Consider the following 27,872-nt stretch of genomic DNA (forward strand, 5'->3'; position numbering starts at 1 on the left):
CATATCATATAGTATAGAAAGTTGTAAATCCACAAATATACCAGTCAACATATTGTGCTGTCCTATGCATATCTGGCAAAGGTAAAGGGACCCCTGACCACTATGTCCAGTTGCAGACGACTCTGGGGTTGTGGCGTTCATCTCGCTTTACTGGCAGAGGGAGCCAGCGTACAGCTTCCGGGTCATGTGGCCAGCATGACTAAGCAGCTTCTGGCGAACCAGAGCAGCGCTCAGAAACGCCATTTACCTTCCTGCCGGAGGGGTACCTATTTATCTACTTGCACTTTGACGTGCTTTCGAACTGCTAGGTTGGCAGGAGCTGGGACTGAGCAACGGAAGCTCACCCCATCACGGGGATTCGAACCGCTGACCTGATCGGCACTGAGTTAAATTGGGGGTTGAAATCCAGTCCAACACAAAATCAACAAAATAATGCACTACAATATATATATATTTAAAGGGAAAGAAAAAAGGCCACAGTAATATAAAATGCTAATGCCCTATCTTCTTACCCCCCCCCTTTTGAATAGAAATGCTCCAATCCATTTATTAAAGGGAATTAAGAAAGGGTCCTAGTAGACAGGCGTCTTTGGGAAGAAAGGACTTGTGATTTAGAGGCTACAACCGAAAAGGTCCGACCACTGCCTCTGCTGCAGAAATACACCTGCACTCCCATAAAATGATGAGAAGGATAAATCCCTAAATCTAGGAGAGTAGTTGTCAGAAAGAGAGATTCTGTACTAAACTTCTTGCGAAACTATGCTTTGTTTTTGGTTTTTACTTATGAAAGGATTTCAAGAGGGAGCCTTCAAAGACGTCCAAGCTGAAGTACCGACAGATACCTCAACAGAGAGAGAGGCCTTTGCAAGGCTGAAAGAGCGAGGCGAACAACGAGCCTCCTTTGTCTGCAAAAGAACTACAAAAAGCGGGAATTGTCCGCTCCTTTTTTTAAGCGCTGGATTCCTTCCCTCTCTCCCCCCACCTCACCACCTCCCCCTCCTAACCCTACCGGCGCGCCATGGCTTTTCCAGCCGTGCGGATTGGCCGGGGCTCTCCTCGGGTTCTGATTGGCCGCGGGAGCCCTCCGCCTGCTCCCGCCTCCTGGCGCCGATAGAGTCTCCGGCCTGCCTCTCAGAAACGCCTCCCCCGGATTGGACGCCGGGGTGCAGTCCCTGGAAACAGTTCCGGGAAACCCCTCGCGTTGCCGGGGTCGCTCCCGCCGTCCATGAGGGGAGGGAAGAGGAGGAGCGCGCGCCATTTGCAGCCGCTGCCTCCAAGCCGCGTCGCGCAGGTCCCGCTCCGGTGAGTCTGTCCGCCAAGGCCGCCTGGCCGAGGAACCGGTGGCCGGGGGAGAGGAGGGATGTTGCGGGGTGGTTGAGAGGAGTGCGCGCTCTCGTAGTTGGCGGTGGCGCGCGCGCGCGCGGGGGGGGAGAGATGCCCAGGCCCGCGCTCTCCGAGGCGCCTTTTGTGGCCGCGGCGCGCCTGGCGGGATGCGTCTGGGCGGTGCAGGCCCCGCGCCGTTGACGTGGGGGCGGGGAAGGTAGGCCCGGCTGCGTGCGACCCCCCACCCTCCACCCCTTTAGGAGGGGCCTCCTCAGCTGAGTGCGGAGGGCCCTGATCCGCCGCAGTCCGGGAGAGGGAGAATGGGAAAGGAAGGAGGCCTAACCTCCGCTATCATGACCTGAGATGGGGAGGAAAGAAGGTGTGTGGGTGTTAAAACCAATGCGGCGATTCCTTTCGGGTTGCCTTTTTGAGCGCGTGGCGTGTTTGTAGGCGGTTTCCACTCCCGTAGAAATGGAAATTATTATGATTCCTGCCTCTCCTCCTCCTCCGGTTTGCGTATTGGCGCCTTGAATGTTGTGGTTCCTAAGGGGTGTTTGCTTGGAGAGTTGAGGCCGGCGGGCATAATGTTGCTCTCGAATAAGCCTTAGGCACCTTGAAATCCGGGAATGAGTCGCGTTGGAAGCTGGCAGGGCTTTTTAAAGTTGCGGGCGAAGCTGTAACTCGGGGATCGAGCTGCAGGGCTGCATTTCTGTGCATTGCTGGCCTGCGGGAATACAGCAGGGTTTTCACTTCCGAGCAAATGTGCCTTGAGTTACTGCCCTTAAAAACAAATTAAAAAAACACCGATATGCCAAATGTTCCTTCTCCTAAGGGGAGCCACGATTCATCCCCATTTTTTTGGCAAATGGAGCATATCCCTGCCCCGCCCCCGGTACCATTTAATTTGAAACTTATTGCAGTGGTTTTTCGTGGCCCTGTCAGAATCAGGTTTGATTGTGGTAAGGGTTCTTTATACTTTGTGAAAGACAGTGATCAATTGGGAATTCTGGTTCGTGAGAGTACCATAGGAGCTGTTGACAGCTGCTGATACTTTTAAAACTTTGATCGAAGAGGAAATCAAGTGGAATGTTTTAACTGTAACAGTACTACACTTCTAGTTACAGGTAGGTAGCTGTGTTGGTCTGCCGTAGTCGAAACAAAATTTAAAAATTCCGGTAGCACCTTAGAGACCAACTAAGTTTGTCATTGGTATGAGCTTTCGTGTGTATTTGTAGCACCATCCATGCGGCCAGTAGGCTAGCTAAGTTCTTTCTGCAGCATGTGCTTTTTTCAGGAATAGCTTCAATAGTCTGTTTAGGTATATGGTCCATCCTTGAGTGTGTGTGATAATACTTGGTTTACTCTACCAGATGACTTGTACGTAATAGTAGGTAAATATACCTATTTTACATATACAGAGACAGTGTAGAGTTTATTGTGAGTTCATCGTGACATATATAATCATTTGAGAGTTATGGCTTTCATTTTTAAGTTCAGAAAATAACTGGGTTATTTCTGAAACTCTCATTGAAATCTTGATGTGAGTTAGAAGGGATTTAAACACTCCACATACAAAGATTGCAGCTGTGCTGTGCTGTTAGCTTGTAAAAACATAGTAACTTGTTATGGAATGGGGAAAGTGCTGAATAACTTTTCAGTTGCAAAAAATATACACAAATAATTTTAATGTAGTTTGCTATACAGTTCTGTAGTCCGTAACATTTTTGTCATAGCATTTTGTAATACCTATAAGCTCTTTCAGAAGTTGTATAAGGGTGTCAGTAGTACTGCAGCGGTTTAAGTTATAATTTAGGTTCTATTCTAGAACATTATCTCTGGCTACAATCCTGCAATTCTGTACTGAACCACTTTCCTGGGAATAAGCCCCATTAAACTAAGTGGGACTTGCTTCTTTATAAAATTGCTCTTTACATGTCTCTCATTTCTCAAATTTCAGTGGAGTCTAATGGACTACTTTGGTAACAATAAATCTATTTTGCTTATTTGCCTTCTCTTGAAGTAGGATATAAAATTCCATTGTAAAAACAATGTTGTCCATTGGTTGTGTGCCCATTTTAATTGATTTTAACTATTGATTGAACTTTAGGATAACTTACTGTATTAAAATTTTTGCTTGGTTTAAAAATAGAAACACTAAAATAGAATAAAACTCACATTACTCTAGTGTAAAGAGTTATTCTAAACTCTTAGAATACCGTATTTTTCGCTCCATAAGACACACTTTTCCTCTCCTTAAAAGGAAGGGAAAATGTCTGTGCGTCTTATGGAGCGAAGGAACAGCTGCTGCTCCCTTTGGCGCCCCTTTGCTGCTGTTGGCGACTGCGGCAAAGGGTGAGAAGCCCACTTTTTCAGGTGCATCTTATGGAGCGGAAAATACGGTAAGATTATTTCTTATGTCAGGAAGCAACTGAGCTGGTTAGGGTCACAATTAAGGAAGTAACCCATGGTGAATATAGTGGGACTTGAGTGTAAACAAACTTGGGGTTGTTTTGGATGTGCCCTGCATTAGTGTGTCTGTAAGCCCTGTTCCTACACCAGTGCAATGAACTTGGGCAGCCCAGTTCAGCACATAGAACTATAAAGCTTTGCAGCAGTTCCATGTGGATAACAGTGTGTATAGGAGGCATAAAAATTAGTTGCCCCTCCTGCATAGGATGCCGGAATTGGGACCCTAACTGGCACTAGTGCAAGGCTACACTTTTGAAATGTGAATGATAACTAAATCCATTCAAGTGCAGGGGCCCATAGGATAAACAGCACATACACTTTGTTCTGCACATAAGAACTTGAAACATTCACTGTCGAAACAAGATTCTTCAGTATGTCTCATACAGCTGCCCTGTCCTGCTGTCATTCCACAAATCCTTGGTCTAAGACACTGGAGCAGGTTGCTAGAACATAGCATAGGGGAGCAAATATATCTCACAGGGGCATTACAAAAGCCAAGTACTAGTGCAAAGGAATATTTCATGGTAAAAGGGTAAAGTACCCCTTGTCCAGTCAGATTTGACTATGGGGTGCGGCACTCATCTCTGCTTTCAGGCCAAGGGAGCCAGTGTTTGTCCACAGACAGCTTTTCCAGGTCACATGGCCAGATTGATAAAACTGCTTTTGGTGCACCGTGCACGGAACACCATGACAAGTGCAAGAGTGCATGGAAACGCCGTTTGCCTTCCTGCTGCAACAGTACCTATTCACACTGATATGCTTTTGAACTGCTAGGTTGGCAGAAGCTGGGACAAAGCAGCAGGAGCTTACCCCATTTTACAACCGAGCTTGGACTCGGAGGTTTAGACCACAGTGCCACCCTTGTCCCTGCTCTTGCATGGAGTGATGACTGGAGCATAAGATGCAGGTTATTTAGGACAGGTGAAAGCAAAAAAGTGGTGTTTGGGAAGGAGTCCACAATTGTGGGGCTTTGGTAACCACCCATTATTTATGCTCACCTCTAACCTTGGCCTCACCCCTACCCCTCTGCACAGAGTGTCTATATGTGTATGCTCCATCTACTACACAGTGTCCTGCAGTGTAAGAGACTGAGCTTGGAATAAGGTTAATAGGTGGGAGGGTCTCACACTTGATTTCACACTGTGCCTTAGAGGCATTCTGAGTGCCTTTAGCCTGAGTTCCAGACTTGGGGCAGCGGGAGGTAGGGTCAGTCTTTTTATCTTGCTTTGGAAGTTTAGTGACTCGAAAGCGCTATGTGAAGTCAGAGTCTAGGGAAGAAGGGTGGTTGCCATGGTAACTGCGATGAGTGAATTTGTGGACCTCTGAGCATAGCATCAGGCTTTTAGTTATATGCATTGCTGTATTTGCAGCAACCTGTGCTTGGTGGTGGTAGTAATGTTAGAGCAGAAGGCTGAGAAGAATAGCCTGGTAAATACCCAGTTTCTGTAATTATTTGTGTAATGAGTTTGTTTAGTTTTTAAGTTTGCCATAGTTTGGTATGTTCAGAAGAAAAGAGAATCCTCTTGAATATCTTTATGGAAAGGCAGAACAGAAGCTTGATAAATCTGCATTTGTAAATTCAGTGCGAATGAGTCCATTATAATGAGTTGTGAAGGTAAAACTCAAAAACAGTACTAGGATTCTGTGAATTTTTTGATGGGTTTCGATTGCACAGTGACTGTTAGTTTATTTTTTGTTCTTCCTATCTTTCTACAGAAGGCCAGGGTGTCTTAATAGCAACTATAAAATACAAACACGATAAAGCAATTTAAACCATCAGCTGTCTGTATGAAGAACTAAAATGCCATGTAGTGAAAAATAAACAGTACTGTACAGTAAATATTTAGGCTCCATACCAACTGTGTTCCAAAAGCCTAGACCAATAAATGTTTTCAGTTTGGTGCCTGAAATTGGAGGGGGGGGGTACAATCACATTTCCTCCAGAAAGGATTTCCCTGGCCCCCAAAGCTTACTTAATGTCAAAGCTTGTATGCAGTTCTTTCACAGCTGCATGCAGAATAGAATTGTAAAATATGGAGACAAATCTTGAGTTTTGCTTGTTCTGACATTCTGCTTATACTGTATAAAATTTTCATACATGAATATTTGTTAAGTAATTCATGTAACATACTTAACTGTGGTGAAGGTGTCATTTCCTTGGTAAGATATTTAAGATATTTACTTATCTGTAAATATCTTAATCAACCAGTCATCTTTTTATCACTAAAACATTGATAGACATGCTTGTCTTCTGTATTCTTTTTCAAGCCCTTGAGAAATGTACTGAAGTGCATTGAGAATCTTTATAAATGTCAGCTATATGAACATCCTCTTGGAGGAGAATGCTTTGAAACTACAGTATTTAGAATAAGAAGTAAAGGTGGTGTTAATTTTTGTTTGGGTGCTACATATCCCCATATCCCTCAAGTTGTGTTTGCTTTGGTAGTGTTGGCATTTCATTGTTGGAGATAATCAAGCCCAACTTCCTGTGATCAGGCGAAGGGTCCCGTCTGCACCTTCTATTTTAAGCAGTATTATATCACTTTAAACAGTTACGGCTTCCTCCAATGAATCTTGGGAAGTGTACGTTGTTAAGGATGCTGAGAGTTGTTAGTAGACTTCTATTCCCTTTAAAGAGCCACAATTCACAGAGTTCTATGGGAAGAGAGGATGAATGGAGGTAGGAGCTCTGTGATAGTACCAGGGGGTCTCCTAAATACTCTCAGCACCCTTAATAAACTAGGAGTCTTAGGGTGAAGATGCTGTTTTTAGTGGTCTGATGCTGTTTTAAATATACAGTGGACCCTCTGGATACAGATTTAATTTGTTTCGGGGGTCCATGCGCACCCCAAAAAATCCGTAACCAGAGGTGCCACTTCTGCGCATGTGCGAGCGGCGAAACCTGGAAAAATACTTCCGGGTTTGCCGCTTTCGCAACCCAAAGATTACATATCCTGAGAGGTACGTAACCTAAGGGTCCACTGTATACGTAGTGCAGATGAGGTATCTAGAAACAATGAATCTCCCAAAGTGGTTACATTTGTCCCACTAGCCTTTCCTCGGATACAATTTTCACTAGAAAAATGACTTTGTGTGTGACGAACCTTCTTTTTTTGGTGTTGTGTTCCCTGCAAAGGAAGTAACACATGACAATGCAGAACTGGAACCCATAAAATGCTGCATGTAGTGTAGATGTAACACTTCTAAACATGCTTTCACTTGAGGGGGAAAAATGAGGTTTAATATAACCAGATTAACCACTGAGAAATTCTTTGGGGAAAACTTGTAGCATCATAAACCCGTGTTCAGGATGCAGTATTTGCTAAGAAGCAACTGGTCTTAATTCTGAGTGGGGTTTTGTCTCTTCATGCACCACTGCTGCTTTTCATGTAAGTGCAGGGGTATTAAGGAGCAAGCTCAATAAACTAGAAGGCCTTGGTTTTGTGGATCACCAAAACAGTTTTGTTCAGCTTGAAAGCATTTTGTACTTTTGGCCTTAAAGTAGGACATGTACTCAAAAACATGCAGTAGCAAAAATTTCAGGGATTTTATACAGTCTGTAGTAGAAAGGAGTGTGGTGGCAACTGCTACAAAAATGGAATAGTGTATCAGTTATTCTGCACAAGCTACAGAATGGTCATAGCCCATTGATTAAAGTACTCATTGACCTTGAACTAAAATGTTTTGATGGCAAAACGTTTCTGGAGTGGGACATCTTCTTTTGTCTTGTCTTGCTTTTGATACATTAATTGTATTGCATGCTTTTAATTGGATGATTATCTTAAAGTTGTATCTAGTATTTGAAGGACTAGTTTTAGTGTTCTGCACTTAAAACGTTTTAAAAAAAGCTTTGTTTCATATGTCTTACTGAGTTTTCTGGTGAAATCAAGATTGCTTTGTCTCTCTGCTAATATGGCACCGTCAACCAGCCCTCCTCTTTAAGTAGTTGTTTATATCACCTGTGCTGTCATGCCTGAGTATTAAGCACCAGTTTGTAATCAGACACATAAAATAAGTTGGCAAAATCCCACAGTATTTGTTTGAGAAGATAGTGCTACATTTTTTTATTCATATCTTTGCAGTCTTCTTATTGACTTTCACATCAAGTATTTCTCACTGATATGGAAAATTGAAGGTGCTGCCTTTCGTTTAAACCTTTCATTTAAACTCTAATAACTGGAATAACATGCTGTGCTATGATATGCAGAATTTAATACAAGTTCATCTTGCTGGTATGTGACATGCAATTCGTTTATCGATTGTTCCACTTGTGCAAAACCTAATGTGGCATGTTGTTGTTTATTTATTTTTTAAAAAGTGTTCTGGCAACTAGTGTACATTAAAGCAGCATGGCTTCTCTTATGTAACAGAATGTTGGATTTGAAGGAAGGTATGGAAATAAGCCAGAAAACTATGGGAAAGATGGAAAGCAAGTATTGACCTTTGCATATTAAGCTGCCCTGTGGACCTCTGTATTAAGCACATTGATTTAAAATCTTTTTGAGACCAGGGTAATAATGGCAGATGTTCATGCATTTCAGTATACCCCCCACCACTAAGATCACAGAAATTAATGCCAAAATAAAAAAATAGATCTGATGTACATGAAGTGCTTAAAATTGTGCGCTATTCCATGTACATGTTCCACAGTATTTAGAACTGTACTTATTTCATGTAGGTGAGCTGCATTCTAAAGGCTTTAAATAATAGGTTTAATTCAAGTCACTTGCAGCATGTTTACAAATTAGTTTAGATAAATGCATTGTCCTACAAATTAGTTATTACTGGCTTTATGTAATATAGCTCCTGAATTTTTTCCAGCAGCATAATAAAATGGCTAATCAGGTGAATGGTAATGCGGTACAGTTAAAAGAAGAGGAAGAACCAATGGATACTTCCAGTGTAACTCACACAGAACACTACAAGACACTGATAGAGGCAGGCCTCCCACAGAAGGTGGCAGAGAGACTTGATGAAATATTTCAGACAGGTATAATATGCATTTCTTGTTTCTGATTGGTTATGAAAGTGAAGGCAAAACGATTTTCAAATTTTTAGGTTTTAAAGTTGAAAAAATTTACTTGTGTTTTGTACTGTGTAGCTTTGAATGTACAGCTGCTTTCACTTCTTTGAGGTCAAATTGGGTTTGACATGTTGACAGTATCTTAGGTCATCAGGGCACTTAACTGTTTCATAGACACAAGTAAAAGTGGACATTCCAGCTTACTGAATTGTAAGTTTCCTCTATAAAATAATCATTTGTTTCTACCTTTCTATCATCACCAATTTATAGTTACTGTGTTAAACACTTGATATTTCAATAGGTGCTTGGCTTATTGAGGGAAATAGCTTGCTTGCTTGACTTAGGGCTACGTTTGAATTCCAGTCTGTAAGTGAATTTCATGTTTGTCCAGCTCCTAGTGAATATTTTGGTCCATATCAGTAATTACACTGATATGTTCAGATTAATAATTATTATTTGAATTACGTTTATCTTGCATGGAGCAAGTGGCTTATTGTGTATTCTAAAGAGAGAGAGAGAACACATGTGCTTAGGAAACACATATTTTTGGGGTGTGAAATAGAAACTTCCTCTTCCTCTTTAGTATGCGTGTTGTGAATATATTTAGAAATATAAATGGAGCTGCTTCATGCTCTTATCTCAAATATTTCAGTGGCAAGATCTGTTTTATCTTTCCCCCCTAAAATACTCCAAAAGTTATGTAAGTTTAAGGCAGTTCAAAACAATACCATATCTGTCTTCTTTATGTTGATATTTTGACTCATGTGGCTGATCTGTCTTGAATGACAATCCCAATGAGTGCCTGCCAGATAGCTTTTATTTCCTTAGAGAGACACTTCTCTAAGGCGGTGCTATATGATGATGTACACTTAGTGGCTTGAGTGTAGGTGTCTGAGAAATGCATGTACAGGATTTTAGAATGTGTTGCAACTGAGGTTGTGTCATGAGGAGTTTGACATTTATCTAAACTTGAAAGTGCATTAATGTTAAACATTTTACTACCTAGCATTCAACAGTAATTGTACAACGATCTTCACATGTTAAACTTGCCCCACTGGTGTCCGTTAGTAGTGTTCACTACAACTAATTTTATAATTAAACTTTGGGCTGAGCTTCATGACTTTTAAAACCTCTGCTGAGTTTTGTCCCAGTACAAAATTTGCCTTCCAGTATACAGGATCAATTCTGAAATGCAGTCTCTGTGCACTGCTATTCTGTGTGATAGAGAAGAAAGATGTTTTCAGTGCTCTTTAAAATCCTGAAGTATTCAAAACACTCTGGATAGTTATTGGAAGTTGGTACAAATATCTCAGCACCTTACCATTTAATACTGATGAATTAGAAATTTTCTACATTTTTCATAAACTTCTACTCACTTTAGATAATGTAAAAGAAAGTACTTTATGCTTCAGAACTGGTCCTACTGTATGTGGGTCTGCACCTGTAAGCATAATATTAGTGTACTTGATGTACATAACAGGGCTTGAAATAATGTCACTGGCTGGAAAGTTGTGGCAAAATTGTATTTATTTGTAGTAAAAAAACATTCATTGTAATCTGCTTTTTATAGAAATGGGAATAATTTTTCACTTTAGTTTTTTTTGAAGGGGAGAAGTTGGCTTTGTAGGTTGCTCAAATAGCTGCTGTAGCACAACTGTTGTTAGATTACGTAGTCTTTATGCATTGTTTGTAATGGCTCCATCTTAAAGAAATATCCTAAAAGGGAATGTGAGCCAGAGTTCATTGTTTCAAACCCTGATATGTAGTGTTGCTTTGTGCAGCAGAATATCCACAGAGTTTCTCAAACAATTGATATAACTTTTTAGTTTACCATAGTTACCTTTATATACTGAGCTCAAATTACTTCAGATTTAGCAAACTAAAATAGTGTTTTTGAATGAAATTGCCTCTGTATAATTAAATGGGAATCTGTAATTTTTTCTATTTTTAATTTTTTAGGATTGGTAGCTTATGTTGATCTTGATGAGAGAGCAATAGATGCTCTTAGAGAATTTAACGAAGAAGGAGCCCTCTCTGTATTACAGCAGTTTAAGGAAAGTGACCTGTCGCATGTACAGGTAAGGTAAGAGCTCCTGTGGTGTGCAGAAATAGGTTCACAAATGTAGCATTCTTTCTAACATGGCTATAACAAGCACCAACAAAGGTTGTCAAACGTTTTTCTGAACTATTCTGCAATGTGTCTTTTTGACAACTTTACCCCTCAAACACTGCATTTAGGCTGGAATCCTATGTTACCTTAGTTGGGAGGAAATCCCATTCAACTAAGTGGGGCTTACTTCTGAGTAGACATGTATAGGGCTGCACTGTCAAAGTCTAGATTTGTATGCATGTAAAAAGACTCTCATATTCAGAGTCCTTGGCCTGATGTGGTGCTCAATGGAGTGGTTGTTTGTGTTAAATGAGTTGTACAAAGTGATATATATATATATAAGCACACTACTTAGTTCTGTCAAATGTTGCAGCAGTTGAGTGTTATGCCAGGTTCAATGGCTTCAGGTTTCTTTTTATACCTTCCTTTTGAATGATGTCATAAATTGTATCTGCAGAACAAAAGTGCATTTTTATGTGGAGTTATGAAGACTTACAGACAGAGAGAGAAACAAGGAAGCAAAGTACAAGAATCAACAAAGGGGCCAGATGAAGCAAAGATTAAGGTAATGTATACATATGCTGAGTGTACAGGGGAACATAAAAGTTCTTCTGAACATCTATGCAGATATTTCTGTATTTAAGTAATCCGTTGCATTGTTCTGATGTTGCTTTAAGGACTTATTTAAATAAATAGTTAAAATCATGAGTGTTGTAAATGCATAATAGCAAAAGAGCCCTATGTATAGGAGAGAAATGTGCCTCAATTATTATATATTTATTAATTTATACCCCACCCTTTTCCCTGACAGGGACTCCATGGCTGCTGCTTTCCTCAGCTGCTTTAGCACGTGCAGGCTACCTCTTTCTCCTGGGAGGAAGAGGCAGCCCTCCCCCACCTGTCCATGCAAAGTCGGCAGCGGCTGATGCAGGCGCACGGACGGAGCATTTGTGGGCCTTCCTCAGTTGCCTTAGAACGTGTGGGAGCTGGAGGAGGAGGCGACTTCGCCCTGTTCCTCGCATGGCCGGGTTCCTTCCTCCATGCGCCGGGCGCTGGAAGAGGTGGCTGTGGTTCTGGAAGAGGCAGAAGCTGCGCACGGTGACGCTAATTGTCTCTGTGGCCGGCAACTGCCTTCTTCCTCCCCAGCTCCTTTCCAACATCGTAATATACCGCCATATCATGATGTTTAGCTGTTGGTGTATTACGATGATGGCAAGTAGGTATTACCCAGCCCTAGTCATTAATTTCAGTAAGCCTACTCTGAGTAGTACTTAGTTGGATACAACACCTAGTCTTTGTGGTCCCAATAAGCAGCAAGAGGAAGAGCACTTCATTTAGCTTGATGCAGCACCGAGTTGTTCTCGTGGCAACACGAGAATGGTCCTTCTCTGCAGTGGCTCCCCGTCTATGGAATGCTCTCCCCAGGGAAGTTCACCTGGCACCTTCATTATACACCTTTAGGTGCCATGCAAAAACGTTCCTTTTTAACCACGCCTTTGGTTGATCTTATTGACATCCAACAACCTTTTAGAATGTGGCATTTGGGGGGGTATTATTGGGTTACTGCTTTTGGTTTGATTTTATATGTTGTGGTCTTGTTGTGAACTGCCCTGAGACCTTGGGGTATAGGGTGGTGTATTAGATAGATAGATAGATAGATAGATAGATAGATAGATAGATAGATAGATAGATAGAACATCCCAGAGGTTCTGTGGATGGGGCTCCTTCTGGTTTGTTTTTCTGTCTTGGTAAAGAATGTGTTGTTGAATGCCACTTGTGCTATGAAAACTTCTACTTCTAATTCTTCCTCCTTTATTCAGGCTTTGCTAGAGAGGACTGGTTATACTTTGGACGTGACTACAGGGCAGCGGAAGTATGGTGGCCCCCCTCCAGATACGGTCTACTCAGGATCCCAGCCTGGCATCGGCACAGAGGTTTGTATGTACATACTGCTGCACATAAATTGCAGATGCATAAAGATTGTCCTTACCTAACAATGATAAAGTTAAGCCATGGTTACCTATTTAATCTAATACGACATAAAAACTAATATGATATCAGCAAGGAAGGAGGGGCCAGCAGAGAGTTCCAGCGGGAAACAGTCGAGGGGCGTCCTTTCAAATTCACCCCGGAACTGAGGCGATTAACGGCTTGCAAACGCAGGGGGAGGAGATTTGGGGTCCCCAAACTACTCTGCTGGGGGAGGAGCCGAAAAGCGCCATTGGGAGAATCTGATAGTACCGAGTAGACATGTTTTCATGAAGCTCTTGCCTTGTAAATAGCTTTCACAATAAAAGCACTAAAGACAAGATGGTTTGGAGTGTTGTTGCTTGAGGGTAGCCAGCAGCCGCCCTGACAACTAATTATTTAGTTTTAGCTATAATGAAAATAATTGTTAAGCTGAGTTTTCCAACCAAATTTTGACACTAAAGGAAAGTCGTGTATCCCACAGGAAACACTCTGAAAGCCTGTCTTTTAACTGCAGTAATATTCAGAGTTTTTGTTCATTTGGCTAACTTGCGGCCCTCCAGATGTTTATAGAAGCTAATAATAATAATAATAATAATAATAATAATAATAATAATAATAATATGTTATTTATACCCCGCCCCACTCTGGGTGGCTCCCAACAGAATAAAACATCAAACATTAAAAACTTCCCTAAACAGGACTGCCTTCAGATGTCTTCTCCTTGACATCTGATGGGAGGGCATTCCACAGGGCGGGCGCCACCACCAAGAAGGCCCCTTGGAGCTGGACCTCAGTGTCCGGGCAGAATGGTGGGGGTGGAGACGCTCCTTCATACTGGCCAGAGACTGTTTAGGGCTTTAAAGGTCAGCACCAACACTTTGAATTGTGCTCAGAAATATATTGGGAGCCAACGTAGGTCTTTCAGGACCGGTGTTATATGGTCTCAGCAGCCACTCATAGAATTGTATAGTTGGAAGGGGCCATGAGGGTCATCTAGTCCAGCCCCCGCTATGCAGGAATCTCTTTGTCCAATATGGGCAACAACCCACAACCCTGAGATAAAGAGTTTCATGTTCTACCATCTGAGTTATCAAGAAGGTGTTCTACATCTTCCATAATTCCTGGCAATTGACTATGCTAGCTGCGGCTGATGAGAGTTGTCGTTCAGCAACAACTGGAGGGCCACATCCCAGCTGTAAATGCTCTTGACAGCAATTTTTTCTTTGCAAGACGATCTCTTCATTTTAACATGCACTTTTGACTAGCTAACTCTCACTTGGCTTGTTGACATCTAATGTACTGTAGTTGATATTTGACATACTGAGAACACTCACTTCATCTGGTTTTTCTTTACTTGTCTTAACATTTTGTGCAAAGGCACATAGCTGATTCAACAGTTTTGAAGGATTTAGATCAGTACAGTGAATTCTCCCTATTTCTGTCATATTTTTGTCCAGTAAATATTATTACCATCCTTTTCCCCTGCAGGCTTAATTGTATCTCAGGCTGCATCTGCACTATACATTTAAAGCAGTGTTATACCTCTTAAACTGTCATGGCTTCCCCCAAATAATCCTGGGAAGTGTAGTTAGTTAATGGGGCTGAGAGTTGGTAAAAGACCCCTATTCCCCTCACATAGATAGTGTTTTATAGTTGGTCTCTGTTCCCAGGCAACTCTGGATTTATGCAAGACAAAAAAGGGTCCTTAACTTTAATGCTAAATTGGTACCGTAGCTTAGTATATTTGCTAGTGTATTAACATGCCTATACTTCCATATATTTCTCTCACCTGTCTGAATAAAAGTCCTAAAGTGCTGTTTGTTTTTTTAAGCACTTTCTCTTGCACTTAATATGTTTTAATAGAAGCCTATACCAGTGGTCTAAACCATTGAGCCTCTTGGGCTTGCCGATTGAATCCACGTCATGGAGTGAGCTCCCATTGCTCTGTCCCAGCTCCTGCCAACCTAGCAGTTCGAAAGCATGCCAGTGCAAGTAGATAAATAGGTACCGCTGCAGTGCTGCATTTCTGTGTGCTCTGGCACTTGTCATAATCCTCCGTGCGCCAGTAGCGGTTTGGTCATGCTGGCCACATGACCCAGAAAGCTGTCTGTGGACAAATGCCAGCTCCCTCGGCCTGAAAAGCGAGATGAGTGCCGCACCTCATAGTTGCTTTTGACTGGACTTAATCGTTCAGCGGTCCTTTACCTTTTTACCTTTACCTAAAAGAGATAATCAGATGGTTTGGATAATCATGTCTTAGTATCGACCTAATATATGCACAAGGCTTTTCCCTACATGCTTCAGTTCTCCTTTTTTATGAGAACTGCAACTAAACCAGGAAGCCTCTGATTAAACATAGTTTCTCCATTTTTATCAGTACCCAGCAACTATGGTTACCAGCTTTAGAGCAAGCCTGGATATTAAGCCATGATCTAAAGTTGGAGGTCAGCTGATTGGTTCAATTAATTTATTGCTTGATTCACTTTAAAACAGGTTTAATATTGTGGCTTGTCCCGAAGCTGGTAGCTGATATCTGGGTACTGATGAAATGGAAAAACTATTGTTTGAGCCCTCCTTGTTTAATTGCAGCTTGTGGAGAAGGGGCTGCATGCGCAGACAAAAGAGCTTGTGCATTTCTCAACTTAATAAGCCAAAATACCATTTTGGAACATGACCAATGAAAGTTACTTGCTCAACGATGAATATTATTAAACATACTCATTTTACAATATTCATTGTTAAACAAGGATATTTAACAATGAATAGTAAAATTACCTCTTAACATGCTTAAACTACCTGCATGCACTTGTAATTTGGATAGTTAAAAAGTGAGCTTGAGAGAGGTGGGTATTTAAAATGGCTTTAGTGACTAAATATAGAATTGGTAATGTGGTATGTAAAAAGAGGGAAATGTCATTGTGGTATAGCATTATAATACATGTTTAGCTTCTTTTCATAGTATATAAAGCTTAAAGGCACAATCGTGTGAATGGGAGCCACAGGTCAAAATTTTATGTCCTATAGGGGTTTCGATTTGTCTGTTCAATTCAGAAGGCCTTTGAATGTGGTGACTTACTTCAGGTGTAATAGAAAACAGTGGTTTAGTCACTGCAGCTTTGAGCTACGGTAAGCCATGAGCTCACATACTCTTCATCGCACCCCCCTGCAAATAGGAGATTGAAAACTTCTGCTTTCATTTTTAAACTAGCCTTGGTGCCCTGTGGCAGCCCAACTTGTAACTGTGATTTGTTTAAACTAGGGTTAGTAACAGCAAGTCAGGATCAAATTAGGTTTCAAATCCTGACTTGTTCACAAAGCAGCTGGGGAACAATTGCGGTCATTTGCCTCTCTTTTTCCAGCCCATAGGACTCTCCCCAGGCCACACCTCTCCCTGACCGTGTTCCATGCCCTCCCAAGTGTTTTTGCCTAGCTGGAATCAGTCCTTGAACTATGATTATGCCTCTTGTTTCCCTGGATGGGGATGGAGAAATGTGTGTGTAGAAACCTCTGACTTTTACCTGACTGGAATTTAGTCTGTTGTGAAGGTAAGAGTCCCATCAGTTGCACTGATAAGGTTGCTCAGAAAGGAATGTGGGTTAAATGACCAGAGTTCCACAAATTCTCCATCACAGGGAACTGCGGCTAGTTTAAAATTGAAAACAGAAGCTTTTGCTGTCCTTTTCGGTGGGAAGGAGAGGACGTGCATAAGCCAAAGGTTGTGTAGTGGGAAACCATCGTTCCCTGTTACATCTGAACTGAGCCAGTGATTAAAGAAAGGGTATTCCTAAAGTAGCTCTAGGTAGTGGCCCATGTGCTTAGAACGGAAGCTTCTCTGTTCTGAGTGTTTGAAAAGGAAGATCAAGCATTTTGAAATGTCACCTTACATAAATCTATTCCGTTTTTCTTAACAGAATTAAGATTTTTAAAAAAGTCATTTACTAACAAACAAAAAATATTTTTTTTCCTCATCAGGTTTTTGTTGGTAAAATTCCTAGGGATTTGTATGAAGATGAATTGGTACCACTATTTGAGAAGGCAGGCCCAATTTGGGACCTGCGGCTCATGATGGATCCCCTCTCTGGGCAGAACAGAGGCTACGCTTTCATCACTTTCTGTGGTAAAGATGCAGCACAAGAAGCTGTCAAATTAGTAAGTATTATGCCATGCTATATATGTTAGAGGATGGATTATCTTCGCTATAGTCACAACCTGTAACTCATGGATTCTTTGCAAGTGGGCTCCCATAGTATTCTAGATCACTCAGTAATGAGCTTATAAATTAGCAGTTAGTTAGTTATAAACAACTAGTTATAAATTGCTGCTACTTAAGGCACTTCTCAATTTAACCATGCCATCTGATGTTAATAAGGAAAATTGCAGGATGAATCTGACTTGAGTTCTCCTCTTTGACCTTGGAGACATAGTTATTATTGAGACCTTATTGATAGCTGTTTTTTCAGCCCATGTAAATTTTAGTTGAAAACATGAAATAGCAAGGCATCTGCAAAGGCTTGGTTAACATTGTTTGAATTATTTGCAGTTGTAGGTAAGGATGGTTGGTTCCTCATTGAAGCTCCTAAAGTTTGACAGAAAAGGGACAAAATGATGGATAAAACTGGCTAAAAAGGGCAAGGGGAAATTAACTGATAGTTTTCTGAGTACGAAGAAGTTTTCCAAGTACAGAGAAGGGTCCCCAAGGATCTATAATTGATCTGTAATTGGTGTTATTTATCTTTCATAAATTAACTGGAGGCACAGTTAATTGGTGAGTTAGCTAAGTGTGCAGATAATAGCAAATCAGGATTTTACCAATCGGGCACTAACACAATCCTATACTAGTCTACTCAGAAGTAAGTTCCTTTGAGTTCAGTAGGACTTACTCTCAGTAGGACCTACTCTCAAGTAAGGACCAGTCGGATTGTTCCATAAAAAGCTCTCTTCAAACAGAGCAGATAGGGCAACAGAACAGAAGCTGAAATGCTATGCAAGAGCATCTTGAGTGATGTACTAAGTGGGTAAATGGGAATACTAACTTCGCTTATACACTAATGGATTGTAAATTGTTGGTAACAGCCTAAAAAAAAACCTCCTTAAGGAGAAAGCTTACTGAAAATGTTAGTGTGTAGCAGCAGCGATAAAGGAAAATTCACACTTGGGAAATGGATTGAAAATAAAATGGAAGTATAATAGTGATGACTTTATATAAGTTCTGGGGTGTTCACTGTCATAAAAATCTCCCGAGTCCAGGCTGCTTGATCTGAAAAAGGATGTTTATCCATAGTGAAGTAACAGTAGATGATGTGCTTAGGAATGGAGCATCTTCCTTTTGAAGATAGCCTTCAGAGCTACATTACAGTGAATTATACTAACACACACAGCTCTTTAATAGATACATTTATGAATAACAATGACCATGATAGCTAAGAATCTAACCTCCATGTTCAGAATCAGCATACCCCTAAGTATCATGGGATGAAACAGGAGATTTGTGTATGTGAGCTTTTCAGACATCTAGCCTAAGGATGGATTGAGCATTCCTAACCTGAAAAGTCTCCATAGACAGTGTATTTTGAGCTGGCAAATATCTATTATTGGGAAATGAACTAGACTACTGGAAACCTTAAATCTTTCTTAGGTGGGATGCAGGTAGGAACCTTTTTTTGTAGTAGATAGCATTTTATTTTGAGATCTTCCCCATAGGAGCAGGTGGAGAGTTTGTTGATCTGTGTACCATTAACTTTAAGATGAGTGTTCAGCTTAACGTTCTTTTCAGTGTGACAACTATGAAATCCGTCCTGGTAAACACCTTGGCGTATGCATCTCTGTGGCAAACAACAGGCTGTTTGTTGGATCAATTCCAAAAAACAAGACCAAGGAAAACATACTAGAAGAGTTCAGCAAAGTTACAGGTAAGGAGTTCAGCATATGACATGTTGTAAGGTATTAGCGTTTCACTCATGAAACAAGCAGACGAGTGTTGATAATAAAAATGCCCGTTAAGACTCTGAATTTATTTAGTACAGTTATATCCCATCTTTCAGAATACAACCCCTTCTAAGGCACCAATTAAAATGCACACACCAAACAATATTAACCTATGAAACACCACCAGGTTCTTTTTCATAGGGCCTGAATGGTATCCAGCTTGGAGTGGCTGTGCAGTTAATTTGCATTTTACTTGAATTTCCGGTTGACATTTTGTAGGAGTCGCAGGCACTTGTTTGGACTTGGGAATTTCTGGGTGTTTGAAGTCTAATGAAAATTGCGCTGTTTGAGAGGGTTATAGGCTGGTCTTGCTTCTCTCTCTCTCTCTCTCTCTCTCTCTCTCTCTCTCTCTCTCTCTCTCTCTCTACCCTACGACCACTGGTAATTATTTAAAACAAGTTTGCTTCCCCCCTCCCCTTCTCGTCCATTGGCTTAAAATAACTGGGAAGGGAGAAGATGGCAAGGGGAGAATACATACAGTGGTAACTCGGTTTACGAACACCTCGGGTTACGAACTTTCGGTTTACGAACCATCGAAACCCGGAAGTAAGTAACCCGAGGTTTCCGAGGCCTATGGAGGCCTCCACGGAGGCATCGGAGCGTCCGCGACTGGGACGCAGCCACAGAAGCGCTCCGATGCCTTCGTCGTCGCGCTAATGTGGAGAGGCGTCGCAGGAGCGCGACGGCGAAGGCCCGCTTCTCTTGAGCCCTCCGCGAGGCCGGCTCAAGAGAAGCGGACCTTCGAGCTCCTGCGACGCCTCTCCACCTTCGCCGTCGCGCTAATGTGGAGAGGCGTCGCAGGAGCGCGACGGCGAAGGCCCGCTTCTCTTGAGACCTCCGCGAGGCCGGCTCAAGAGAAGCGGACCTTCGAGCTCCTGCGACGCCTCTCCACATTAGCGCGACGGCGAAGGTGGAGAGACGTCGCAGGAGCGCGACGCTGAAGGCCCGCTTCTCTTGAGCCCTTCGTGAGGCCGGCTCAAGAGAAGCGGACCTTCGAGCTCCTGCGACGTCTCTCCACCTTCGCCGCCGCGCTAATGTGGAGAGGCGTCGCAGGAGCGCGACGGCGAAGGCCCGCTTCTCTTGAGCCCTCCGCGAGGCCGGCTCAAGAGAAGCGGACCTTCGAGCTCCTGCGACGCCTCTCCACATTAGCGCGACGGCGAAGGTGGAGAGACGTCGCAGGAGCGCGATGGTGAAGGCCCGGCCTCGCGGAGGGGTCAAGAGAAGCGAGGCCGGGCCTTCACCGTTGCGCCCCTGCAGAGTGGAGAGGCTCGGGCTTGAGAGAAGCCGCCGCTGCTGCCGCCGCCGCCACTCCAACCAGAGCCAGGCGCACCGCGAGCCACCCCAGCCAGTCCTGGCGCCTGGTGGTGGTGGTGGCTGCTCTGAGGAGGAGAAAGGTCGCCCGGCTGGCACCACGTAGAGAGGGAAGGAGAGCTGCGAGCGCCACCGCCGCGCAGCCAAGCCTCTCACCGCTGTTTTCTATGCGCAAGGTAAGCGCTTCCAAAGGGACCCCCCCCCACCCGCTTTGAAAGAGACGCGACCGCAGCCGCAGGGCTCCTTTCCACACAGTTAGCCTCCGTGAAGGCATCGGAGCGCTTCTGTGGCTGCGTCCCAGTCGCGGACGCTCCGATGCCTCCGTGGAGGCCTCCATAGGCCTCGGAAACCTCTTGGCAGACAGTGAAATTCATGTTAAATTGAAGCTTTAGGGGGTGTTTTTCATCGTCTGGAACGGATTAATCCACTTTCCATTATTTTTAATGGGAATGTTTGCTTCGGTTTATGAACACTTCGGTTTATGAACAGACTTCTGGAACCAATTGTGTTCATAAACCGAGGTACCACTGTATACATTTGGGTGCCAGTGTTTCCCCACTTTTAGAGGAAGTGATGTGCTGTACCAGGTTCTTCTTTGCCTTCCTGTAATGGCCCCAAAGTGGTTTTGATGAGGTGGGGAAGCTTCCAAGTAGCAGAAGAGGGGTGAGAGTGTGCAAGAAGTGGGAGGTCGAACAGCCAAGCTCAAATCCAGTCAGGACTGATGATCCCTTGAATATATGTTGAGGTCCTCTACGGTAAAAATGAGTCCCAGTGGCAGCAAAATGAGAATGTCAGTGCCATTTGCAGGGCTGTCTTAAGCATATGCGACACCGGGCTGCAAAGATCTGCCCAGCGCTGCCCCCCCCTCCCGGTTGCCCAGTCCCAGGCGCACAGGAGGGCGGAGCCAGCCGGCCCACTGCCTCAGCATCTCACTGGCTCAGTTGCCCCCAAACTCGCGCCGCAGAGCCACCCGCAGCGGAACAGCCTGCCACCGTGCTCTGACCGACGGGCGGGCTCAACTCTTGGGCCCCGGACTCTTGGCCTGGCACCCCTGAGAGCCCAGTGCCCAGGTGCCCCGCACCCCTACCGCCTATGGGTACCGCCTATGGGTAAGATGGCCATGACCATTTGGAGCACTGCCATTTCATCTCCCTCCGCCCAGAAAGCATTAGATTTGGTTGGTGGTGTCACCTTTATGGTCATTGGTGCAGACCTTTCCACCTGGGAGGCCAGATAAAAGAAGAGGAATGGCAGCCCTGGATCAAATTTTGAGTGCTGGGCAAAGAAACATTACTTCTACCATCTCCTCGTGCTAAAAGTAAGTTTATGTTCAAAAGTCGATGGAGCCAGTGCCTAGAGAAGGGAGAACTTAATTATGTGTGTATGCTGGTACTGCATCATTTGAGTGTGCTGAAGACTTGATCTACTTATGCTGAAGCTTCTGCATTCCAATTAGCATTTCAACCTAGAAATAGGCTTCTATGTTACATCTGGGTGTCTTATTATTACAGAGGGTTTAGTGGATGTAATCTTGTATCACCAACCTGATGATAAAAAGAAGAATCGCGGATTCTGCTTCCTGGAATATGAGGATCACAAATCAGCCGCTCAAGCTCGGCGTCGGCTGATGAGTGGGAAAGTAAAAGTCTGGGGAAACGTCGTTACTGTGGAATGGGCTGACCCTGTAGAGGAACCAGATCCAGAAGTCATGGCAAAGGTAATAGAGCAAAGGCTGTACTGCTGAAGTGACTAACCCCAGATTGGGACACAGATCCCATCCCCCAAGGTCTCACTAAAAAGGAAAACAAAATAGACACTGTGCTAGGATGGGTGTCTATTTGGGATGGGCACCCTGATGGGGATACAAATTGCCTTCTCCCCAGTCATCAGATCAGTCATTTGATGAGCCCAGAGGGGCCAATAACACATCCCCCTAAGCTGATTGGCAAACATCAACTGAGGTGTGGGGGACCACACTCAACACTGACATGGACACCCCAGAGGTTTGACCAAGAATGAACATGAAGCCCTTGAGCCAAAACTAGTTTGCCATTGCAGTAGGGTGGCCATGTCTGCACTACTTTGCCTTTCCCCCTCCTTGGGAAGTAAGAATTACTGAAGTATACAATTCCAGGTACACCCATGCTTTTCATCCACCTGGCAGGGTTAATGTACCTATGCTGGTCAATGCCTTCCATTTCCTGGGAATATGAATATATATATATATATATATAATGTAGGCATTGCACACGTGGAGGTCACAGCCTTTCTTCGTAACTGCGGAACCACACCATTCAGTAGGCCACAAGCAAAAACAAACAAAATAGGGTCTTGCACCACGGGTGGTGGTGGTGGTGGTGGTGATCACAGGGATGAGGCACAACAAAGGGAGGGGGAACACATAGCCATGGGGGGGGGAACCCTGAGTCAGCCAAAGCAGTGGGGGGGTGGGACAGGAAAAACTGAGTAGGCCGCAACATTGCCCAGTAGGCCACAGGCAAAAACAAACTGAATATGGGGCTTTCACAACGGGGGGGGGGGTCATAGGGATGAGGCAAAACAAAGGGGGGGGAAACACATAGCCATGGGGGGGGAGGTAGGACCCTGAGTCAGCCAAAGTAGTGGGGGTTGGGGACATTTTCAGGAACACGCATGGGTGGGGGAGTCTTATTTTTGAAACTAACTGTAGGGAAGTCAGGGTTGGGACAGGGCATGTAAGGGTACTCTGAAGGGAGACTCTGAAGGTCAATTTAACAGAAAAGGGTCCATTTAACACAAAAACCCACAGCAACGTGTGGCCGGGCCAGCCAGTCTGTTATAAAAAAATAAGCAGCAAGAAAATGTTCCAGTATCTCTTAAATGAAAGCAAAAGGTGATGGAGGCCTAATCATTTATTCAGAAGCCAACACTGAAACAAGCTGTCAATGGTGCATGTTGTTAGCTGCTGTTTCAGTTTTAGAGATAAAATTAATGCCTCTTGTGATGCAGAGATAAATCCATCTTTTCATGGATAGTTATTTAGTGCACTCTTGCATCTGAGTAAGCATGTATTGTAAGAGTTACTGGAGTTCTGAAGCTGATGTCAAAATCCCACCCCACCCCTTTTTTTAACAGGTGAAAGTTTTATTTGTGAGAAACTTGGCCACAACGGTGACAGAAGAAATACTGGAGAAATCCTTTTCAGAGTTTGGAAAGCTGGAAAGAGTGAAGAAATTAAAAGACTATGCTTTTGTTCATTTTGAAGATAGGGGGGCAGCGGTCAAGGTGGGTATGCACAATTTCATTATCTGGGCCAGTGGGTGGGGAACAGTCCCTGATTATGCCTGGCAAGGATCCTATTTCGGCCTGTGAGGTTGTTTTCCCCCAAGCCATGCCCACCTGCCCAACACATGAGGTCATATATAACATTAAGTGCACTGTAGATGAAAACAAAGCTCCCAGCCAAAACTGGAGTTTGCTGTTCCTTTCCCTGTGCAGCTTGTTTTCAAACTGAATGGGCAAAGGAAAACTCTTCCTCTGATGTCGTGGTGATGCATACAGACCTACACTAGGAGGAGTTGTAAAAATTGTAGCAAGATGGTAGCTGCAGTCAGCTTTTGCAGTCAGCCTCTACCTGACTTCTCCCTCCTGCCTATAGCCTGTGCCCCACACCTCATGCCTTTCTTGAGCCTCTTTCCTAACCTTCAGGAGATTTTTTCAGGGCATACTGCGGACTCTATGGCAGGAAGGACTGCAAGCATGGTATTGGATGCAATCCAACGTATATGCTTTGAACCCCTTAGAAATGCTCTATAAATGCTGAATACTGTAATTGGTTCATCCAGTCTGATACTTTCCATTTAAATCTTCCTGCTCTCCCTCATCCCCCGTACGTTGGAAAGGTTTTACCAGTGCATTGTTCACATTGCATATGTTAAATAGCATATGCCACCTTGTAATTAAATAGTTCTAGAGGAAAATAATCTCTCTCCTCCCCCACTAAAGACCCCCAAACTTTTCCTCCCACTTCACCTACAGTGGTACCTTGGTTCTCAAACTTAATCTGTTCCAGAAGTCTGTTACAAAACCAGGGCGCGCTTTCCCATAGAAAGTAATGCAAAATGGCTCAATCAGTTCCAGACTTTTAAAAACAACCCCTAAAACAGCAATTTAACATGAGTTTTACCTTCTAACGAGACCATTGATCCATAAAATGAAAGCAATAAACAATGTACTGCAGTCACACAATCAATCAGTAGCTGAACTGGGTTCCACACAGTCACAAAAACAAAGAGCCGCATAAACAAAAATGCAAAATAAAGAGCAAAAACAGACAGACCTAAGTGTAACACTCAAAATGGAAGTGTGGCACTCAAATCGGAAGCGTAACATTCAAAATGGAGCATGTTTGGCTTCCAAAATAAGTTCACAAACTGGAACACTTACTTCCGGGTTTGCAGTGTTTGGGTTCCAAGTTGTTTGAGTACCCAGGCATTTGAGAACGAAGGTACCACTGTATTTACTTTCCAGACTTCTCCATCTTTAAAAGCAGCTCGAGCAAGAAAAAGTGTTTCTCACTGTGCAGCACTAATGGAGCCTGCTTTGTCTTGTCTTCCTTCCAGAAAGGGTGTTCAGCCTTCAGTCCAATGCCCTGTTTTAAAACAAATGGCTAGTAGTAGCTCTTCATTGTTACAGAAGTCTCACCTACACCAGAGTAGGCACACAGGTGTTCTGTGCTTGTCCCAGGCAAATTTAGAGTGATTTACGTCCTATAACATTTAGTATGAAAATATGCATTGTGTTGAAATGGAATTACTGTGGACATGAAAACATCAGGACTTAGAAGAGTGGAAAGGTGGGAAATCCTGAAGGATTCTTCTCTGTAGAATGGAATTTAAACTTCTTTCCCCTTCCAAACAGGCCATGAACGAAATGAATGGAAAAGAGATAGAGGGGGAAGAAATTGAAATAGTATTAGCTAAACCTCCAGATAAGAAAAGGAAAGAACGCCAGGCTGCCAGACAAGCCTCCAGAAGTACTGCGTGAGTGTTAACTTCATTAACTGTACCGTAGTTCAAAGACGGGAGTTTCTGTCTGATAGCAACATAATAAAAATCTACTTTAATCTGGCATGCTGAACTCCGCTTGAACTTTTAAATTGAGAGCAGCATGAACTAATGCCAGTGCTTTTTTCCTGCTCACTAGGTATGAAGATTATTATTACTATCCTCCACCTCGTATGCCACCTCCAATTAGAGGCCGAGGGCGTGGAGGGAGAGGCGGCTATGGCTATCCCCCAGATTACTATGGCTATGAAGATTATTATGATGATTACTATGGCTATGACTATCATGACTACCGTGGTGGCTATGAAGATCCTTACTACGGCTATGATGATGGCTATGCTATAAGAGGAAGAGGAGGAGGAAGGGGTGGGCGAGGAGCACCTCCACCACCTAGGGGGCGGGGAGCACCACCGCCAAGAGGTAGAGCTGGCTATTCCCAGAGGGGGGCACCAATGGGACCACCAAGAGGAGCCAGGGGTGGGAGAGGGGGTCCTGCCCAGCAGCAGAGAGGACGTGGTGCTCGTGGAGCCAGGGGCAACCGTGGGGGCAACGTGGGAGGCAAGAGAAAGGCTGATGGGTACAACCAACCGGATTCCAAGCGCCGCCAGACCAACAACCAGCAGAACTGGGGCTCCCAACCCATCGCTCAGCAGCCGCTTCAGCAAGGTGGTGACTATGCCGGTAACTATGGTTACAATAATGACAACCAGGAATTTTATCAGGATACATATGGGCAACAGTGGAAGTAAGACAAATAAGGAGGGCGTGGGAATATTGGAAAGATAGAATTTGGCTATAGCTCTACATCCTTCCAAAAATTGGCTTAATGTTTCATCCTTCAGTAGTGATTGGCTGCCATTTGTATTGGGCTGAAGAATCACTCTATTGTGTATATACTCAAGTCTTTTATTATTTTTTTCTTTTCTCATAAATGCACTTGGACATTACTGAGCTTGCAGAATTCCCAAACACAGTTTTGGGAGACAGTGCTTTTTATCGTTTTAGGCTTCATTTTAGCAGTTTATCAGCAGGATGGGCGACACTGTTAAATCATGATTTTGCAGACCTTCTGTTTTTGGACAGTTTCATTTTTTCCTTTTTCTTTTTTGGATTTGGGATAGACTACATAGGCATATGCTGTACATAAAGTAAAGCTAGTACTTTGTCTCCGTAGTTTTAAGAAATTAAAACAAAATTAAGTTTTCTTGTATTGAAAATAACATGACTGTATGTTTTGCATTCCTAGAAGTAGGTTAACTGTGTTTTTAAATTGTTATAACTTCACACCTTTTTGAAAATCTGCCCTACAAAATTTGTTTGGCCTAAACGTCAAATCCGTGGCAATTTGTTCCTTGATGTGATTGTATTTCCAATTTCTTCTTGTTCATGTAAGATTTCAATAAAACTCAAAAATCTATTCAAAACATTACCTATTTCAAATTCAATTGTGTCCTAAAACATTTTATTGGTAATTCTTGCAAGAAACATCTTTTTTATATTAAAAAAAACTGCCTATGTGAGTGATCAAATTCATGCAAATTTCTTGCAATTTCCAACATCTGGCACTTGTGGCATATGAGTCAGAGCTAGGTCTAATCATAGCATCAAACTGAAATTTAATAATTGTTAATCTAATCTAGTTGCATTTAACTTTCAATTGGTTGCTTTCTTAACAGCTTCAAGTACATTTGTAAACTTGTGCAAATTGTTTTTAGTCATATGATTTTAAGTCCCACTGTCTGGATATATGAGAAGTTTCATGTAGGAAGGCAGTCAATAAACTTAACCTGTTTTTATGTTACTAATATGGATAACATCTAATGACTTCAACTCAATTTGATAGTGTGCAAACATAAAAACAGACAATTATGTGCTCAATTTTTATGTTTTTGTTTGCTTTGAACAAAGATATGAGAATGGTTGTAAATTCTTACAAAGTACAGTGAAAATGTAAATAAATCCTTTATGCTCTAGATAACAGAATTGCTAATTTGATTATAATATTAGATTTTACACCCTTCTGAATGAATGATTTAAAGCTCAAATTTCCATTGATTTGATATTTCTTCAGAGTCTATAAAGAACTTTTTGTACAAACCCTATTTTTTGCCATATTTTTAATATTCATTTGACTCTCAATTTACGATGTTTTACCTGTTTGCATCTTTTGCACTGTGCTAAACTGCAGTGAAGTACATTTGCATTCTAGGAAATAAATCCAAAGGTCTTAAATTTACATATCAGATTGGCCAACTTGAACGTCCATAATAAATAATTAGCCCCTAATTTATGAGTTTGCCTTTGATTAGAACATAATGAAAAATAACAGTCATTGGGAGAGAACAAGCTGCTTGTCTGAACCTCCATTAGTATTATCTGTTTGACAGAATTACATTGTTGTGCGAACAGTGTTCGTTCTTCCTACAATTGTGTAGGATAATTTTCATGGGTTTGTAGCTCTTGACTCATTGAGGAAGGAAAACCTTATAAAAATGGCTTTTTCAGTCCAGCCAGATATTTGGGGTACTATGGTAACAGTAATTGACCATGGTTCTGATAAAAGAAAAAAATCCTGTAGCTCTTGGTCATATAATATGTCTTTGTTTTGTCTGAGTAAAGCTGCAGGATTTGTCTT

At 42.8% G+C, this 27,872-nt stretch overlaps 1 protein-coding gene across 6 annotated transcripts; it reads left to right on the top strand.

Moving 5' to 3' along the window:
- The first annotated feature begins 1,218 nt into the window (after window positions 1-1,218).
- Window positions 1,219-26,663, top strand: HNRNPR (heterogeneous nuclear ribonucleoprotein R). 6 transcript variants are annotated; one of them, XM_088671113.1, is made up of 11 exons: window positions 1,219-1,306; window positions 8,614-8,782; window positions 10,775-10,893; window positions 11,383-11,490; window positions 12,746-12,859; window positions 16,869-17,045; window positions 18,670-18,805; window positions 21,704-21,909; window positions 23,307-23,456; window positions 25,092-25,213; window positions 25,377-26,663. In XM_088671113.1, the coding sequence occupies exons 2-11, from the start codon at window positions 8,626-8,628 to the stop codon at window positions 25,984-25,986; spliced, it is 1,899 nt and encodes a 632-aa protein (XP_088527239.1). In that variant the 5' UTR covers window positions 1,219-1,306; window positions 8,614-8,625; the 3' UTR covers window positions 25,987-26,663. The 6 variants fall into 6 exon arrangements, with proteins under 6 accessions (XP_088527239.1, XP_060131701.1, XP_034974461.1 ...); XM_060275718.2 differs by having other exon boundaries at window positions 1,219-1,302; XM_035118570.3 differs by having other exon boundaries at window positions 1,219-1,302; window positions 8,617-8,782.
- Window positions 26,664-27,872: the final 1,209 nt, after the last annotated feature.

The sequence above is a fragment of the Zootoca vivipara genome, chromosome 6 (assembly GCF_965207765.1).
Source record: "Zootoca vivipara chromosome 6, rZooViv2.hap1.1, whole genome shotgun sequence".
In the NCBI taxonomy this organism is placed as follows: domain Eukaryota; kingdom Metazoa; phylum Chordata; class Lepidosauria; order Squamata; family Lacertidae; genus Zootoca; species Zootoca vivipara.

What these genes read in the sequence shown, in the direction of transcription:
- HNRNPR (XM_088671113.1), top strand. Translation starts at nt 8,626, where the DNA reads ATGGCTAATCAGGTGAATGGTAATGCGGTACAGTTAAAAGAAGAGGAA. An exon ending in GTGACCTGTCGCATGTACAG is followed by an intron (nt 10,894 to 11,382) that starts GTAAGGTAAGAG and finishes TTGTATCTGCAG; the next exon opens with AACAAAAGTGCATTTTTATG. An exon ending in CAGATGAAGCAAAGATTAAG is followed by an intron (nt 11,491 to 12,745) that starts GTAATGTATACA and finishes TCCTTTATTCAG; the next exon opens with GCTTTGCTAGAGAGGACTGG.